We start from the raw sequence: 16,644 nt of genomic DNA, 5'->3' as shown, positions 1-16,644 counted from the left end.
ACTTGACAGCAATAGGGAGTAAAGTACAATCTGCTGACATACACTGCATGTGTACAATCATCTGTACAGTCACACAAACAATACATGTACTCACATTAACACACGTACAAACTTCTGTTCCCCTTCAATACTGATACATGGAGTCTGCACATTCTCCCCGTGTCTGTGTGGGTTTCCTCCGGGTGCTCCGGTTTCCTCCCACATTCTGAAAGATGTAGGTGCATTGACCCGGAATGTGGCGACTAGGGGAATTTCACAGTAACTTCATTGCAGTGTTGTGTAAGCCTCGCTTGTGACACTAATAAATAAACTTTAAATTTTACATACAAAGAGTTGCATACATCATCTGGTACACATGCTCTCACATCCAAGTTCCTCCCCTTGCCGCTCAATTGCGTCTCAAAAAAAAAGTTTATCCAAACTAAACAACAGCCCCCATCGGCACAGCCAAAAATCTTTCACTGCTGACAAATACCATTTCAGCACCAGTGTCCTTAACCCTGCAGTAAAGTCCATTTTTTTGAAAAAAGGCAAAATGAGAAAAGCCAGCTGCACCTCTCAGTCGATCACTCACACATGAAAAGTCTTCAAGCTGCTGGGGAAGGGGGGAATAGCCCGAGTGCTGGTGCACAGATCCTATCCCAGTAAACGCTGCCGCCAATCCCGGGACCGTGTCCGATCAGTGATTATTACAAGGAGCAACATGTTAGACGAAAGCATTGTGAGTTTATTGAGGGCTGCCTTCCTATTGTCGCTGATGCCCAGGGGATCCGCGTATTCCTACTTTGACATTTCAGAGCAAGATGAAATGTACAGGTTTGTCACTTGTATTTAAACTTCCATTCTTCTTCCCCATTCAGTAGCTGTTTAAGATTCCCCTCTGCAATATTGCTCGTAAGAATCTCGGTTAATTTCTAAATAAAGGCTAAAGGGGCAAACGTATATTTGCATGCTCCATATATATATATATAGCCTCTAATTGTGTTTGGAAGTTTATTAAAAAAATGTCGCGCGTTCAATTCAATATGACAAACAAAAAGAAAGCAAATTTAAGTTAGGAATTATTTCATTGATACCTGAAAGAAATCCGTTTAATCTTCAAGCAGAGAGACTTGTCCGGAAAATAAAGTCATTACAAGCGAATACCCATGTTTGAAATCCACTGGAGAAGTGGCAACCTGCATCAGGTAAGCATTGTTCGAACTATCACCTTCTAACATACTGATTCGCTATCTTGTGATTGAAGTGGTCACTCTGATTCTCACCTATTTATTGGTTTGACTATTTGCTCTGGGTGATGATCTGTGCGTATTTGGCGAGTATTCTAAGTTACATTTGTTATATACATATATATAGATGAAGGATGCTTCCATATTTAAGTCAGTTAACTAATCAGATTAGAAATCTTAATCTCTCTTTGCATTTTCACTGTTAGGTTGTTGATGAATTTCTGTCTGCAGTTTTGTTTTTAAACTCCTATTACAATAGCTTCCCACCACAGATACCAGTTTGAGACTAGTACCTGCAATGAGATGGGCTCTAGGGCATTGAATTACTACACCATGATTCTGGATTCCACTCTAGTGACTGGGGCGCAGAGTCTTGCAATGAAAATGGAATTGATGTGAAGATGTACTGAAACTTTTTTAACTTGCTAAAAAAATTGAGTTATGTTTTGGACCCGTGCAAAGCCAAAACCACTTTGTATCAATGCAAGATGTGTAACATAATTGGTTTACAGTGTATTAGAGAACTGGAGCTGGAGTGAGTGCATTGAGCGCCACTGCACATGTGAATCCAATTGGAACCCTAACTTTAATTTGGGTGAAAAAAGAGATCCTTACTTTGCCAACGTAGCTGGTTTTGGAGCAAGGTGATAATAGGAAGCATCTGCTCAGTAATGGTCCATCCCTAATGTTGAATGAAAGTCAATGTGAAGTTGCCAGTGTTTACATCTTATGTACATTAAGAAACACAGCTGGAATTGTCTAAGTTTTCTTACTAAACATACCAAATTTCAATGTCATTTAATGTTCTGCCTCAGTACAATTGAAATCAACCAAATTTTGTTTTATTTGCCAACAATTGCTTGAAAGTATTCATAAATGAATGTTCAAAAATTTCTATAAGCTCCTTTTAATAAGTTTGAAATTTATCAAATGTCTATGTACTGATTTAACAGAACTTAGTCTGGTTGGTAAAGATTTTGGAGCTAATGTGTCTCCTGCATATCCATGCACACAGTTATACTGAAAATATTTATTACTGCACCAAAATGAAATATGTGGTGTAATTTCACTGACTTGGTAGAAACTGACAATTACATAGTAGCTACAAGACCACTTCTGTCACTTACACATCAATTGAAACTAGCTCAGTCATACTGCAAACCGACCTTTCAAAGTTGCCAGTTTACCACATTCTCAGAAATCTCACTGGCATTTGAAATTATATTTGTGGTATACACTGCTTTCCCCCACTCAAAAAAGATTGTAAGTGGGAAGCATATAAATATGACCATTTGCTCACAAGGTTATTAAAAATGTGTTCAATGAGGAGTTAGTAGCAGCCCAGAGGAAGAGAAAAAACATTTTAAAATAGATATGGATTGCCTTTTAACTTATCAGCACTTCTATGTTTTCACTTAGACATTTTACAGGAATTTGTAAGGAATTTGCTAATCCATAAGGGCCAGATTGGAGCAGTTCCATGTGGCTTCCAAAATCTGGCTGATATTTTAGAGAGAGATTGCATTAACATCACACTCAAGCCAGTCCATTACAGTGATAAACTTGTGACATTACAATAAGTTGTTTGGCTATGTCTTATCTGTAATTTCACTCTTCTCCAATGTAATTATTCTTATTCCTAATAGTCAAAGGAAAATGATGACAAATAATATCAATTAGGTGCAGGAGTAGGCCACTCAGCTCTTTGAGCCTGCTCTAGTATTCAATAAAAATCAATGTTATATGATGAGTGCTGCCTTGCATTGAATTCCAATGTTGGCAATGCTTTCCCAAGACCTCAGACACAGAAAGCCACCAGCATTATTTCAGTGTTGTGTTCACATCAGAGGACAAGATACTTCAAACCATCTAACATAGAGTGAATAACACTTGGGGTGCTACATTTGACTTCAATGTTCTCAGGATAAAGAGGGGACAATATGTAGCCTGAATCCATGTCTCTGGTTACTATTCAGTAATCTCTGCTGGCAAGTGCTTCTATTTTGACATTGTTTAACAGCAGGATTGAGGTCAACTGTGATGCTGTTCAGGGTCAAACATGCACGTGTCTATGCTCACACATGATGAACCATCTGGTTAGGATAGCAGAGTGCTGCGGATGTCTGGAACTAGGTTCAGCAAATGAAGATTGTTAACTCCAAAGTATAGTCACGGGAGTGGGGGTGGAATTTCCCTTGGTTGTTGTATCTAAAACAAATCCTAATTGTGTTTATTTGGAATTATAAATAAATCAAGTTTTTTCATAAAATTAAATGTATTATACCCAATTCTGGGTTATAACCAGGGTCTCCTGAGATTATGAAAGACATTATATAAACGTCCTTCAAGTCTGGAACACTCTCCTTTTGTCTTTTTGCTAAAATTGAAACAAAAGCAAATGAAATTGGATAATTTCAATGATGATTATAAACTATTTTGTCCGCATTCCATGCCCTTACATGTTTTTTAATATCCTTAGGAACATAAAAAGCAAGAGTAAACCATTCAACTCCTTAAAACTGTTGCATTATTCAATTAAATCCTGGCTGATTTGTATTTCAGCTTTATTTACCCCCCTTTGCCTCATACTCTTAGGGAAACTTAATCCCCCTCATGAAATATTGCATTGACTTCAGTCTTGAAATTTCAAGTGACGTTTGGGGAAATAAGTTCCTGTTTTCCACGAGGGAAGGAGGATATTTAAGAGATACAGAGCAAGGGAGGGAGGTCATGTGGTGCAACAATAGGTTCACATCCCACTTGATAGCCATGGAAGGCGTGTGCATAACATGACCAAACAGGTTAATTATTAGCCTTCCAATATGCCTGATGGTAGATTATAAAGAGCAGAAGAGTTTCCTGATCAGTCATATTGCAGAGGGCAATGGCAAACCACTGCAGTACTTTGCCAAGCACAATTATAGACTGATCATGGAAGCCTGTGGTTGCCAATTCCCTCTTAGGGCGTGGTACCAGAAGGAAGGAGGAGAAAAGGCAGGAGCTGAGATGATAACAATAATGTGTTACCTGGTTAATGGAATAACAGAGGAAGCTTAATGGGCCAAGTTGTGCTAATAGCGATTATGGCCTCAACTCCTTCCTGGTAGTGTTAGCTGCAGATACTTTCATAATCATCCTCTTATAGGAATAACTGTTCACTTTAATTCTCCTTTATGAAGCAAGTCTATAAGTTAATATTCAACTTTATTCTTCAGCTTCATTTCCTATATTACAACGGTGCATACACTTCAAAAAGTCTGTTATTGGCTTGAATGGTGTTTGAGACTTTTGGTTGTAGTGAAAAGTGTATATAAGAGCAAATCTTTTCTTTTAAATCATATTTAAGTAAGATTTTGCACAAGTTTTTAATTGCCTCGTATGAACTTTGCTGTGCTTTCAAAAGAGCCATATACAATAAATCCTGAAGGCCAGATTTGTTAATGGAATTGCTGTTAATATTTAAAGTAACACATTTCTGATAAATAGCTCTTTTAAAGTGTCATTTATCTTTGAATTTTCCATTGGTGAATATTTGAACACTAGGCTATTTACTTTTGTCATATTTCTGTTTTTTTTTGCTGTTTGCATAAATTTTGATTGCTGCGAATTAGTATTGTATATTGTATGCTCTTCATTATCCTTTTTGGAGAGGGAGCAGATAAAAGAGACAAACAAACAAGTGCAAAAATCAGGTGTTGATAATTGTCAATGCAAAAGCATCATTCCTATTAAAGTTCTGTTTCAGCCAGAAGCTGTGCTTAAGGAGAGGGGTAATAACAGAGGACCAACCTTACGCAAACCCACTTCCAGTACGCAGTTACACCTGCCGGGAGTGCACTAGGAACTTTCAGAAGATTGTATTGAGGGAAAAACAATCGCTTTCATTGATGCTAAATGTCATTTCCAACAATGAGTGTAACTAAAAAAAATTCAATATTGGACTAGAGTCACTGTATGAGTGCCTGAAGGTCAGAACTCCAAATTAGGAAGGATCCGATCCCTGTGCATTACAAAGGAAACCAGCCACAGGCAAACTCACTTTATAGATGCTGTTATTCAAGGAAATAACATGGAAGGTTTTCAGTCCCCCATTATGTTTAATGAGGAAATGTAAAACAGCTTCTTTCCATGAGGAGGAACACTCAACATTTTGTAAAGATATAGGACCAGATTTAACTCTTGATGGGAATGTGGAATAATGATCTAGGTGCCTGTCCAGGTGGGACAGCCGTCAGGTTCATTTGATTGTAACAGCTGGGCTCATGAGTATGACACTTGTTACCTTCTGAACTAAAAAGACCAAGATATATGTGGCAAGTAGCTGCCCTGCCATTGAAATTAGGAGGGAGAATGCTGCTGATGGAGAACTGTGGCAATGTCTGTGGCAAAGGGGCAAGTTATAAACTAAATCTTCCAGGAGGCGAATCCTAGGTAGGGGAGGGATAGAAGCTTAAGTTAAGGGAGGCCCAAGGTTTCTTTGTCCAGTAAGAGTTTTAACAATACCAGGTTGTTTGTCCAGACCAGAAGGACATTCTTCTTTCTCCCAGTCCATAAGGAAACAATATAATATATTATTAAATACCTTTCTGGACTTCTCCTAGCTTGTCAGCTCTCCTCCCGTTCCTGGCAGATTTAGCCCAGCTGGGAAATTATCATTGCTGCCCCATTCAGGCCTCAGATTAAGATAGCTGAATTGATGAATCCAGTTCCCAGCATAGAGCACTGAAATGGACTCAATTTTGGCCCTAATTTCTAGCAATATGTATAGCTAAATCATAGAATCATAGAATCTACAGTGCAGAAGGAGGTTATTTGGCCCATCAAGCCTGCACTGACTACAGTCCCACCCAGGTCCTATCGCCGTAACCCTCCTAGTCCTCCTGACACACTAAGGGCCAATTTAACCTAACCTGCACACCTTTGGACAGTGGGAGGAAACCGGAGCACTCAGAGGAAACCCACGTAGACACGGGGAGAATGTGCAAACTCCACACAGACAGTCACCCGAGGCTGGAATTGAACCCGGGCCCCTGGTACTGTGAGGCAACAGTGCTAACCACTGCTTACGAAAGTGAAATGTAAAATTGTAATCAGGCATATGAGGGAAGGAAAAAGTGAGTATGTACCCTGCTCCATTTAACTGCCCCAGGTCAGGCACCACTGGAAGAAGCTGTATGTATGAATGAATTGACAGGGAAATCCAATTTTGAAACAAATCTGGTTTTGTAACAAATGTATTACACTTCCATTTGTCACATACAGCAACTTGAATATTTAATTCAGCAACATTTTCCACATGTTGAACATAGATTACATCCAGCCAATTTAAGGAAGGAGCAGATGATTTAAATTTAAGAGAAAAATGCAAAGATTTGAAGAAGTTGCTTGGGGGCCCATCCGTGAAAGTATTAAACCACAGCCACATTACATGGTGAGACACTAAGCCCATGGGCTCCAGTGTTTGCTGCTCTTGTTGGTGTGCTGTGTGCAGAGTAAAGGAGCTGTTGTGGTCAGCCCTCCCACTGCAAACAACAAAGTAATCCAGAATTACTTAGGGCTCCTTCCCACAATTGCCAGAGGGGCAGAACATTTGATTCATTTTCATGCACATTTTTCAATAATCTGATTTCCACCATCAAAAATAAATTTCTCGAAGGTTTATCAAGAAAATCTAAATAGCGCTTAGGAATAATTAACTCTCAACATAATTGGTAGTGACTGCAAATTTCCCTTAGTAACCAATCACATTTGGTTTCTCCTGCATTTGGGATCATTAATCTTTCCATGAGATTTGTAATGCACCAGTGACGTGGAATGCACTAGCATTTGCTTTGTGTGTGGACAGCTACTGTTGATGTAGAATGCGGGCCCTAAGAACATTCTAAATAAATCCACCACATATAATTAACTATGTATATGTTATGATCTCAGGATATTCCAAAGTGCTTCATAGCCGATGCATTACTTATGCACATGAAGATGGCCACTCTGTTGTTTGCGGCAGAGCCCCACAAACGGCCTAAAATAAATAGTCAAATAATGTTTTGTGAGTGTCAGTCAAAAAAAAGCAGGGTCCTGAGGAGAGATCTCAACTGCATCTCCTCCTCTACCTAATGTACAGTTACATGGGCTCTGGAAGTTCTTCAGTACCTCCCCATAGTGACTATTCCCCATTCAAGGGTCTAAACAAGGAATTAGACATGGGATTTGGGGTAAACTGGGCTTATCCTTATGAAATCTGCTCTTTCCTGCATAATCGTCTCAATAGGCATCAGCTGCAAGAATCCGGGCTGATTCCTCATTTCATAGATCAGAAATGTATAAGTCCCATGGCTGTTCTTCTAGCCTGGAAACTCCTCAGCATTGTGATTTCACAAGTTAGGCAGGGATTCTGGAACAGTGAGTAATCTTTTGCAGAGTTTGAGCTGCTGGTCTGCTCAGCCATGTCCTCACCTCCATCTTTTATACCCAAGTCCTAAATTTATTTATTTGGTGAATGAAAAGTCTCTAAGCCAAGCAGTTTCTTCCGGCCTTGCTTTGTTGACTATGAAGAGGCCTCTGCTGAGTCTGAGTCTGTGGTTTGGACACTGTTCTATGATGTGGTGCATAGTTTGCTCCCTCCCACAGGCACATAGGGGGCTGGCACTAATGCGCATCTGTGGGGGTTGGCCAAGCAGGGGCTGTGGCCGGTCCTGAACCTGTTGAGGGTGGACCGCTCTTCCCTTGGAAAGTTGAAACCAGGCAGCTGTTGAGTTTGCGATCAGATTCTTGTTTGTCATGTCCAATGATTCCCATTTATTTGTCCAGATGGAATCTGTGTTGACCCTCTGCGTGGAAGGGCTTTTACAGATCAGCCTTCTTGATGGGAGTCATATCTTTGGTGGGCTGAATAGATCAGCATGAAGTAGCAGGTCGTGGGGGGGGGGGGGGGGAGGGGGGGGGCGGTGGCAGCATTGTGAATTTTCTCTATAATTTTGTGGGTTGTTGCATGTCGGTGGATATGTGGAGGAGTGATGTTTGCCAGGACAGTAGCCAAGAGATGTCAGTGGGAGTCAAGGGAGCCAAGGAGCCCGGAAGGTCAGTGTCCTATCTAGGGTCACTCCGAAGCATGTTGGAGTTGGGTGGCACTTTAACTTGCAACCATTCATTTGGATGTTGAGCTCTTATAGGCTTTTACATTGTGAAGATGGAATAAGCTAGATACTGTTTCTGCAGGGCTTAACTTGAGTTACCATGTGTTGCAGGATTGTTCAAGTTTTCATATGTCCTGGTTTAGTGTCAAAGACAAAGGCTTGAGTCATCGACATAGATGAATTTTCAGAAGGTAGTTTTTGGAAGATGATTTGTGTACAAGTTGGACAAGGTTTGGAGCCAGTACTGAACCTTGGGGGAGTCCATGGTTTGTCTTCCTCATGTACTTACTGCTTTTCCAAGATGAATTCTAAAACTTTGATTGTTCAACAGTACTCCAATGCTTTTAAATGCCCAGAGTGGGCAGGGCTGACTGTTTCAGGAGGGGGCCAATGTGCCAAAAGGTGCTGGAGATGGTTGTGAGGTTGAGGAACACAGCACCTTTATCTGAAAGCCATTTTCAATGTAGGTGCAACTTGGAATGGTGTTTGAATTTATGACCATCGTGTAAAACCAGGTCAATGAGATGAGGGCTTGGGGCCCCAGGTGTTCCATAAATTCTGGCGCAGTATTGTTATATATCCTGCTGCCTTGCCACACTTCAAGCCCTGTAGGACCTTCTTTAGTTAAGCAACCTCAAAGGGGGTGAGGCTGATGTCTTCCCTGTGTTACTGATGGTATTGTCTTAGTTCACCCTGGGTGTTTCTATTGATGTTTTTACTCAGGGTGCCTGAGCAATGGCAAGCAGGTGGCTGGAGGGGCAGTTTTGAGTGGATGGTTTTGGGCTGCTGCAAGGCAATGGATTAGGTTCCAGCACTTCCTGCTGGAGTGTCTAAAGTTTAGCTCTGTTACGGTTTCCTCCCACTTGGTGCAGTGTGCAGCATTGAGGGATTCGATCAGATGGTCTCCTACCTCTGGTCCCCTGATGCTTCCTATGTCTTTAAGAGAGCAGCACTCTCTTCAACTAAGCATGGGATGTCTGTGGATTGGTAGCCTCAGAGAATTGTCATGCTGGTTGATTTGTTCATGGCACTACAGACACTTCATCAACAGTGATGTTCCGCAGGGGGGTTGTTGAGATGCTGCTTTCCAAGGTTCATTATATCTTGTCCAGTTAGCTTTCTGGAAGTTCCATTGCATCTTCTTGGGGCTGTTGACTACTTGAAGAGGCAGGCCTATGTGAACAAGTAGAAGACGGTGTTGGCTATGTGGAAAGTCATCTAAGATAAGGCTCTGTGCAGGATGGGGAGTCCCATTCAGACAGCTGACCCTAGCACAAGTCAGGGGAAGTAATCCCTACGCCATCTGGCTGACTGGAATGTTCCTCGCTGTTTGGGGTCATGTACAAGTGTCAGATCATTTTTGGTTGCCCACTTTGCAAGTGCTTAAGGGGCGTGGCATGAACGCTGATCCATTACTCCCCAATAGGTCCTCAGTAAGTCCACTGATTTCTTTTCCACACCACTGTTGTGGCCCCTTTCTCTCTTCTCCTTTTGAGTCCAAGTGACCAAGACATAATTGTATATTATTAACAAATAATTTATCTATTCTTCACTAGATCTGACTGAATTGCATCATTTGGTTTTAGTCACCTCTGCTAAAACTATTCCTGGAATACAAAGATAATTTTGCATTCTTTACACATACTATCTCAAAACCACTTCCTCTTCTCTCCTCCATCCTTATTTCTAACGACGAGTGTGAGGGACTTTTGGGGCAGGATTTATGGCCTCGCTCGGGTGGGACTGGAAATTCCCGCCAAAGGTCAATGGAAATTTCCATTGTCGAACCCTCACCCGCTCCGATTCTGTGGCGGGCGAAGTGGTAGAGTTTTGGCCATGGACTTCTTTATCACTGATGTTCAGACCAGCCATTCAGCAGCCTATGATGCTCCCTTCCCTTCCCTTAGCCTATTGCATCAAACCTCTAAGTACCCCTTGTCCTAATCCTGAACTTGCATCTTTCTCTAGTTTATACTTTATCTTCCCTGTGCCCTATCCAAGTTCATCTTGTCCTGAACTATGGCATGGGGTGGCATGATGGCACAATGGTTAGCACTGCTGCTGCACAGCACCAGTGACCCAGGTTCAATTCTGGCCTTGGGTGACTCTCTGCATGGAGTTTGCACGTTCTCTCTGTGTCTGCGTGGGTTTCCTCCAGGTTCTCCGGTTTCCTCCCACAGTCCAAAGATGTGCAGGTTAGGTGGCTTGGTTATACTAAATTGCCCCTCAAAGTCCAAAAATGTGTCGTTTAGGTGGATTAGCCATGGTAAATGCGTTCGATTACTGGATGAAATGGAGGAGAGGGTCTGGGAGGGATGCTCTTTGGGAGAGTTGGTGCAGACTCCATAATCTTAAACTTATCCAAACCCCTGCTGCCCATATGCTAGCCTGCACCAAGCCTTGTTCACCCATCATCCCTTTTCTCACTGACCTACTTTGGTTTTCAATTAAGCAACACTTCAAATTCCCCATGGTCTCACCAGTCCCTATCTCTAACCTTCTCCAGTTCTACAGCTCTCAAATATATCTGCATTCCTCCAATTTTGGCATCTCGCACATCCACGATTGTAATTCCTCCACTGTCAAATTTTGTTTGTTTCTGTGAAACCTTCTCGGAAAGCTTTACTATGTTAATGGTGCTATTTAAATACAGTTTGTTATTGTCAATCACACCCACTGTATTGACTCCACCAAACTCTGGGGGGTGAAGGAACTTTTGGCAATTTGTAGTCCCCTTAGAGAACCCTTAGAATCCACCCAGAATCTGTTGGGTGTGGCTTTGTCTGTAAATAGACTTCTTGCTAGCACAAAATGTTGTGTTTTATCAGCATTGTCCCAACATTGACGAAACAGAACTTTTTCAATTTCTTTTCTTTTCCATTTATTAAATGCAGCATTTTGTGAACAGTAGCCAGCTGACATACAATCCAGGCTAATGCTGAAAACATTTAGAATGGGAATAAGAGAAATTTAATACACACTGTAGCAGTTCATAGTCACAGCATGGTTCTCAGATGGGACATCAAAGAGGTCAGATATTGGACGGTTAACTTTTATAGTGATATTATCTTTGAGACAATGAGGCTTATTATATTTGACCTCGAGAATGTTGCTCCATTATGAAAGAATGGTTTTCATTCTTTGTGCCCAGCAGGGGATCTTGGCTCGACAAGGTGTATAGGTACAACATGCCTCCATATTAAGTTGTGGCATTTCATTTAAGTTACAGCTTTAGATGGCATAAGCAGTGATTATAAAATTGTCTAACATATTCAGTAGCACAGTGCCTCACAGCGGCAGGAGCCTGGGTTCAATTCCTTGCTTGGGTCACTGTCTGTGTGGAGTTTGCACGTTCTCCCTGTGTCTGTGTTCTCCGGGTGCTCCGGTTTCCTTCCACATTCTGAAAGATGTGCTGGTTAGGTGCATTGACCCGAACAGGTACCAGACTGTGGTGACTAGGGGAATTTCACAGTACTTCATTGCAGTGTTAATGTAAGCCTTACTTGTGACTAATAAATAAACTTTAACTTTTAACATATTCTCTCAATTTCTCCTGAAGCCAAACAGACATTCAGAGGGACTTCAGGTTGGGGTACAAAGGGATAAAGCCCGTTAACAGAGAAGAATATAGCTAGTTACCCTAAGATTATTTAGTTTAAAAATGAATTGATACCAATAACTTTACCAGAGCTTTAATGATTCAGAACAATTCTGTGAGATTATTTTTCATTTATTCAGCCCTGCAGGGCACTTGTGACTGGTTTGTTGGTTTAACAATTGTACTTCGCACTGCTGCAACAACAATAACTTAAATTTATGGTCATGCCTTCAAGAAAGTATGAACTTGCATTTATGTAACACCTCTGAGTAGTTTCAAAGTTCAGAATTCTGTGGCCAATTTTTTTTCAGTTTCAGATTCAGATGAGTTGTTCTAATGTGTGTTTTTGGCAGCATTTATCTGAGAGGGAATAGTTTCCCCAGACAGCCCCATGCTGAGGTGACCATCCATCCGTAGGGCAGACGAAAGATGATTTAAATGTAGGATGAACAGTTGCTTTGCACAAACAGTAAGTCCATTTGTTCGCAATTCCTGGCCAACTTGGCAACAATTTGCACCTTAAGTGTTGTCAAATTTGTCTGATCTCTGCCAATCTTTGAAGGGAAGCTTTTAATGAATCAGCACAGGTGGGAGCCGGGTAGATGTGTTAAGCCTGCTCAGTAATACTTTGTATCCCAATATTAATTAAACATCCAGCAAAGTGTTCTTTTTTTGGAATGATTTGCAAACAGAAGCAGATCTTGTTGCACTAAATGACTTGCATTGGGTTCAATGTTGCAGTTGCTGTGGTAATTACTAGTAAACAGTTTCTGGCCCTGGCGAGTGTTAACTCCATCCACCTTCAGAGAGATTATATGCTTCATATGGGATTTCATTATTATATGCACAATTCTTGCTCCAGCGTGAGCAGAAACAGGATAGTAGAGACAATTTCCATAGAAGTAGGCAGGCAACCCGACCATTTAAAGGCATGACTGGAACATTCCAATCCTGAGTCAACACTAGCTTTAAACTACAATTGATATAAGGCAATAATCCATAGATTCCCTACCTGCAGAAGGAGGACATTCAACCCTTCGGGCCTGCACCAATAATATTACAGAGTCTCTTACCCAGGCTCTCTCCCCTACCCTATCCCTGTAACTCCACATATTTACCATGGCTAATCCATATAACCTACACATCTTGGGACATTAAGGGGCAATTTTATTTTAGCGTGGCCAATACACTTAACCTACACATCTTTGGAGTGTGGGGGGAAACCGAAGCACCCAAAGGAAACCCATGCAGACATGCGGAGAACGTGCAAACTCCACACAGACAACCATCGGAATCGAACTCAGGTCCATGATGCTGTGAGGCAGCAGTGCTAACTGTGCCACCGTGCCGCTCTATTATACCCTCGAGAGCAGGGCTTCCCAAACTGTGGGTTGTAACCCCTAGTGGAGTCACACACACAGATTTTGGGGTCACAAGTTCCGAGATAGTGATGGATATTGTGCAGCTTGGACTGAATGCCAACAACTATGAAGCTCCTTTAAACCCTTGCATTGTTTTCTGATGGTGGGTGTGTCCAAAATCTTTGAGGCCTGATTCCTGCTGTGAAAAACAACTGTGACAAAATAGGTGTTTTTTTGCAACCCGCAGTTAAGCACTTCCCACCGTACCCAACCTCATTCCCACACCTTCCCCCCCACTATTGAGCAGCTGAAGACCACCTCCCCACCCACCTCTGCCCAATGGCTCCCCCAACCTCCATCTCCACCCTGAGGTCGCCTGGTCATCAGAGCCATTAAAATTGGGTCACACGAGGAAAATATTTGGGAAACACTGCTCTAAACCTTGGGAGTTGCAGCAACACTCATGGGAGTCACTGGTTGGACGTGGGAGCATCCGGGAGTAAAGATCTGCAAACATTTGTAACATCTAGTGTGGAGACAAATAACATCATAACCACATGGCAGCTGTGTGAGTGGCACACTGGTTTATTTTGGCATTTGTTTGGGGGTAGGATTCATGAGCATTGATTGTAGTTGAATGCTACCACCTTTCGATGTACATGCTTTGATGCTATGTGGACATGGGAATGGATATTTTTGATTATGCCTCTGTGATTTATCTGGGGCGCTTTGTCATTGTATAAATACAAGCAGTTGTTGAATTTGGATGTGGGAGAGTCAGTGGAAACAATTCTCATATCTTCCACTGGACGGGAACAAGGTGGTAGTGTGAATAAAATAGCAGCACAGCCTTGATCACACTGTTACTACTGGTGTACAGGTCACTATCACTTTACTCAGGACTTTGAAGTGGACATCACAGCTGCTCACCAGAAACAGGCAGATGCCTCATAGGCCCATGCAAATTCTATGACATCATTAGTGTTAATTTTATAGTTATTGTGTTTAATTGTAAATAGGGTTGGACATTAACTCAGGCCTTTTTTGTATTCTGTAACGAATATGAAAGTATGCAAAGATGGGTGACAGGATAGCACGGTGGCACAGTGGCTCGCACTGCTGCCTCACAGCGCCAGGGACCCGGGTTCAATTCCAGCCCTGAGTGACTGTGTGGAGTTTGTTCATTTTCCCCATGTCTGCGTGCGTTTCCTCCCACAGTCCAAAGATGCGCAGGTTAGGTAGATTTTACCAAAACAACGGGCGCGAAATCGCGGTAAAGTTGGGCGTCGGGCCTATACCTCGATCTGCACCCGATTCCGAGCAGATTGAAGCTTTACCGACACCCGATTCGGGCACAGGTCCGGCCCGCGCCCGAATCGGGTGGCCCGACGATTTAATTGCAATTGCATGCATTTAAATCGACTTAATGAACCGCGAGCCCAACTCTACCGCCGAATCCCACCTTACCGTCTTCTGGTCCGATGCGGATCCACGCTCTATTCGACCCGCCGAATAAAAATCCAAAGTCGCCACTGCAGCCTCCGAAGAGCGGGGTCAGAGACTGCAACGGCTCTCTGACCCAGGTCATCCTCTGGGGGGTGGGGGGGGAAGGGGGTTGGCAGGAGGAGAGGGGGTGTGACCGATCATCCCCTGGAGGGCGAGGGGGGGGAGGAGAGGGGGTGTGACGTGTAATCCTCTGGGGGAAGGGGGGACGGGAGGGGAGGGGGTGTGACCGATCATCCTCTGGGGAGGGGCCGCTGCCACTCTGCGGCCGATCGGTGGGGAGGGAGGGGGCAGAGGGTTCCACTGCCACTCTGCGGCTGATCCCTCCTCCCCACCGGAGGAACGAATCCCACCTCTCCGGAGTGGCCGCATACTTCAAACACCACGACTGTCATTATTCAACTCAGCGGAATGCTGAATAATGACAGTCGTGGGGCCCGATTTTACCAAATCATGGTAAAGTTGGGCGTCAGGTCTAAAACGCGGTCCAGACCCGACCCAAGGCGAATCACACCTTTGCCAACGGCCGATCCGGGCGCCAATCCGGCGTGCGCCCGAATCGGCCAGCTGGCCAATTTAAATGCATTTGCATGCATTTAAATTGACATAATGAAGCCCACGCCCAACTTACCCAAGGATTCCCACTTTACGAGGCTCCAATCCGATCGGCGCTCGTGCATTTACCGTGTTGCTGAATTCAAGTCTGATAGGGCTTCAACTCAGCAACTGAACCGCCGAATCACCCCCGACCACCCTTTGCGGACCGCCCCTGCGAACCACCCCGGCAGCCCCCACCCCCTCCCCCACCCCCCCCACCCTGATCGGACCACCCTGGGACGCAGGCCTCGCCAGCAGCCACACCCCCACCCCCGCCGGGGATCGGACCCCCCGGGCCCCCGACCTACCTTGATCGCTGGTGTCCGTCAAAAGCATCTTGCGATGCTGGATCCTGGCCTCGCTCTGGAGGTCCTGACGTGTAGAATGACGTCTCTTCACTGGGGGGGGGGGGGGGGGGGGGGGGTGGGGGGACGTGACATCTCTTCCCTGAGGGGGGGTGGGGGGGGATGTGACATCTCTTCCCTGAGGGGGGGAGAGGCGGGGGGATGTGACGTCTCTTCCCTGAGGGGGAGGGGGGGGGGCCCTGGGGGGGGGGGCGGGGGGGGGGGGGGATAGGGGGGATGTGACATCTCTTCCCTGAGAGGGGGGGTGGGCGGGGTTGGGGGGGGGGATGTGACGTCTCTTCCCAGAGGGGGGGGGGGGTGGTATGGGGGAGATGTGACGTCTCTCCCCCTGCGGCGGGCCGAGACGTCACATCCCCCCCCCCCCCTCAGGGAAGAGACGTCAGATCCCCCCCCGCCCCCCAGGGAAGAGACATCACATCCCCCCCTACCTCCCCCCCCCCAAACAGGGAAGAGACGTCAGACCCCCCCCACCCCCCCCCCAGAGAAGAGACATCACATCCCCCCCTACCCCCCCACAACAGGGAAGAGACGTCAGATCCCCCCCATCCCCCCCCCCTCCCTAGGGAAGAGACGTCACATCCCACCCCCCCGTATGCCCCCCCTCCCCCCCTCTCTCCACCAGGGAAAGTCAAAGGCAGCGCAGGCAGCAGTGCTGTCGGCGCTGCCTTTGACATTTGCGCTCGGGCGCGCTGAGTGCTGACGGCTTCGAACTGCGCATGCGCAGGTCGCTGCTCCAACCGATGCCAATGCGCTAGGCCCCGCCCACTGGACCCGCGCCGAAAAAAGGCGTATGGGGGCGCTGGAGCGTGGCTGCCAGGCGCGGGTCTGATTTACGACCGCACCCGGCACTTAGAGCCG

General features: G+C 44.6%; 1 protein-coding gene across 2 annotated transcripts in view; it reads left to right on the top strand.

Moving 5' to 3' along the window:
• The first annotated feature begins 398 nt into the window (after positions 1–398).
• The window catches only part of ccbe1 (collagen and calcium binding EGF domains 1), a 339,328-nt gene continuing 323,082 nt past the window's right edge, over positions 399–16,644 (top strand). The window contains exons 1-2 of one of the 2 annotated variants that reach the window (XM_078220346.1): positions 399–816; positions 1,104–1,187. In XM_078220346.1, coding sequence (XP_078076472.1) covers positions 704–816; positions 1,104–1,187 — 197 coding nt within the window. In that variant the 5' untranslated portion in view covers positions 399–703. The remainder of the gene's footprint in view (positions 817–1,103; positions 1,188–16,644) is intronic. The other variant, XM_078220356.1, reaches the window with a different exon arrangement.

This window comes from Mustelus asterias, chromosome 1 (assembly GCF_964213995.1).
Source record: "Mustelus asterias chromosome 1, sMusAst1.hap1.1, whole genome shotgun sequence".
NCBI lineage: Eukaryota > Metazoa > Chordata > Chondrichthyes > Carcharhiniformes > Triakidae > Mustelus > Mustelus asterias.
The sequence above is the reverse complement of the archived record's forward strand: the minus strand, read 5'-3'. Positions and strand labels throughout refer to the sequence as shown.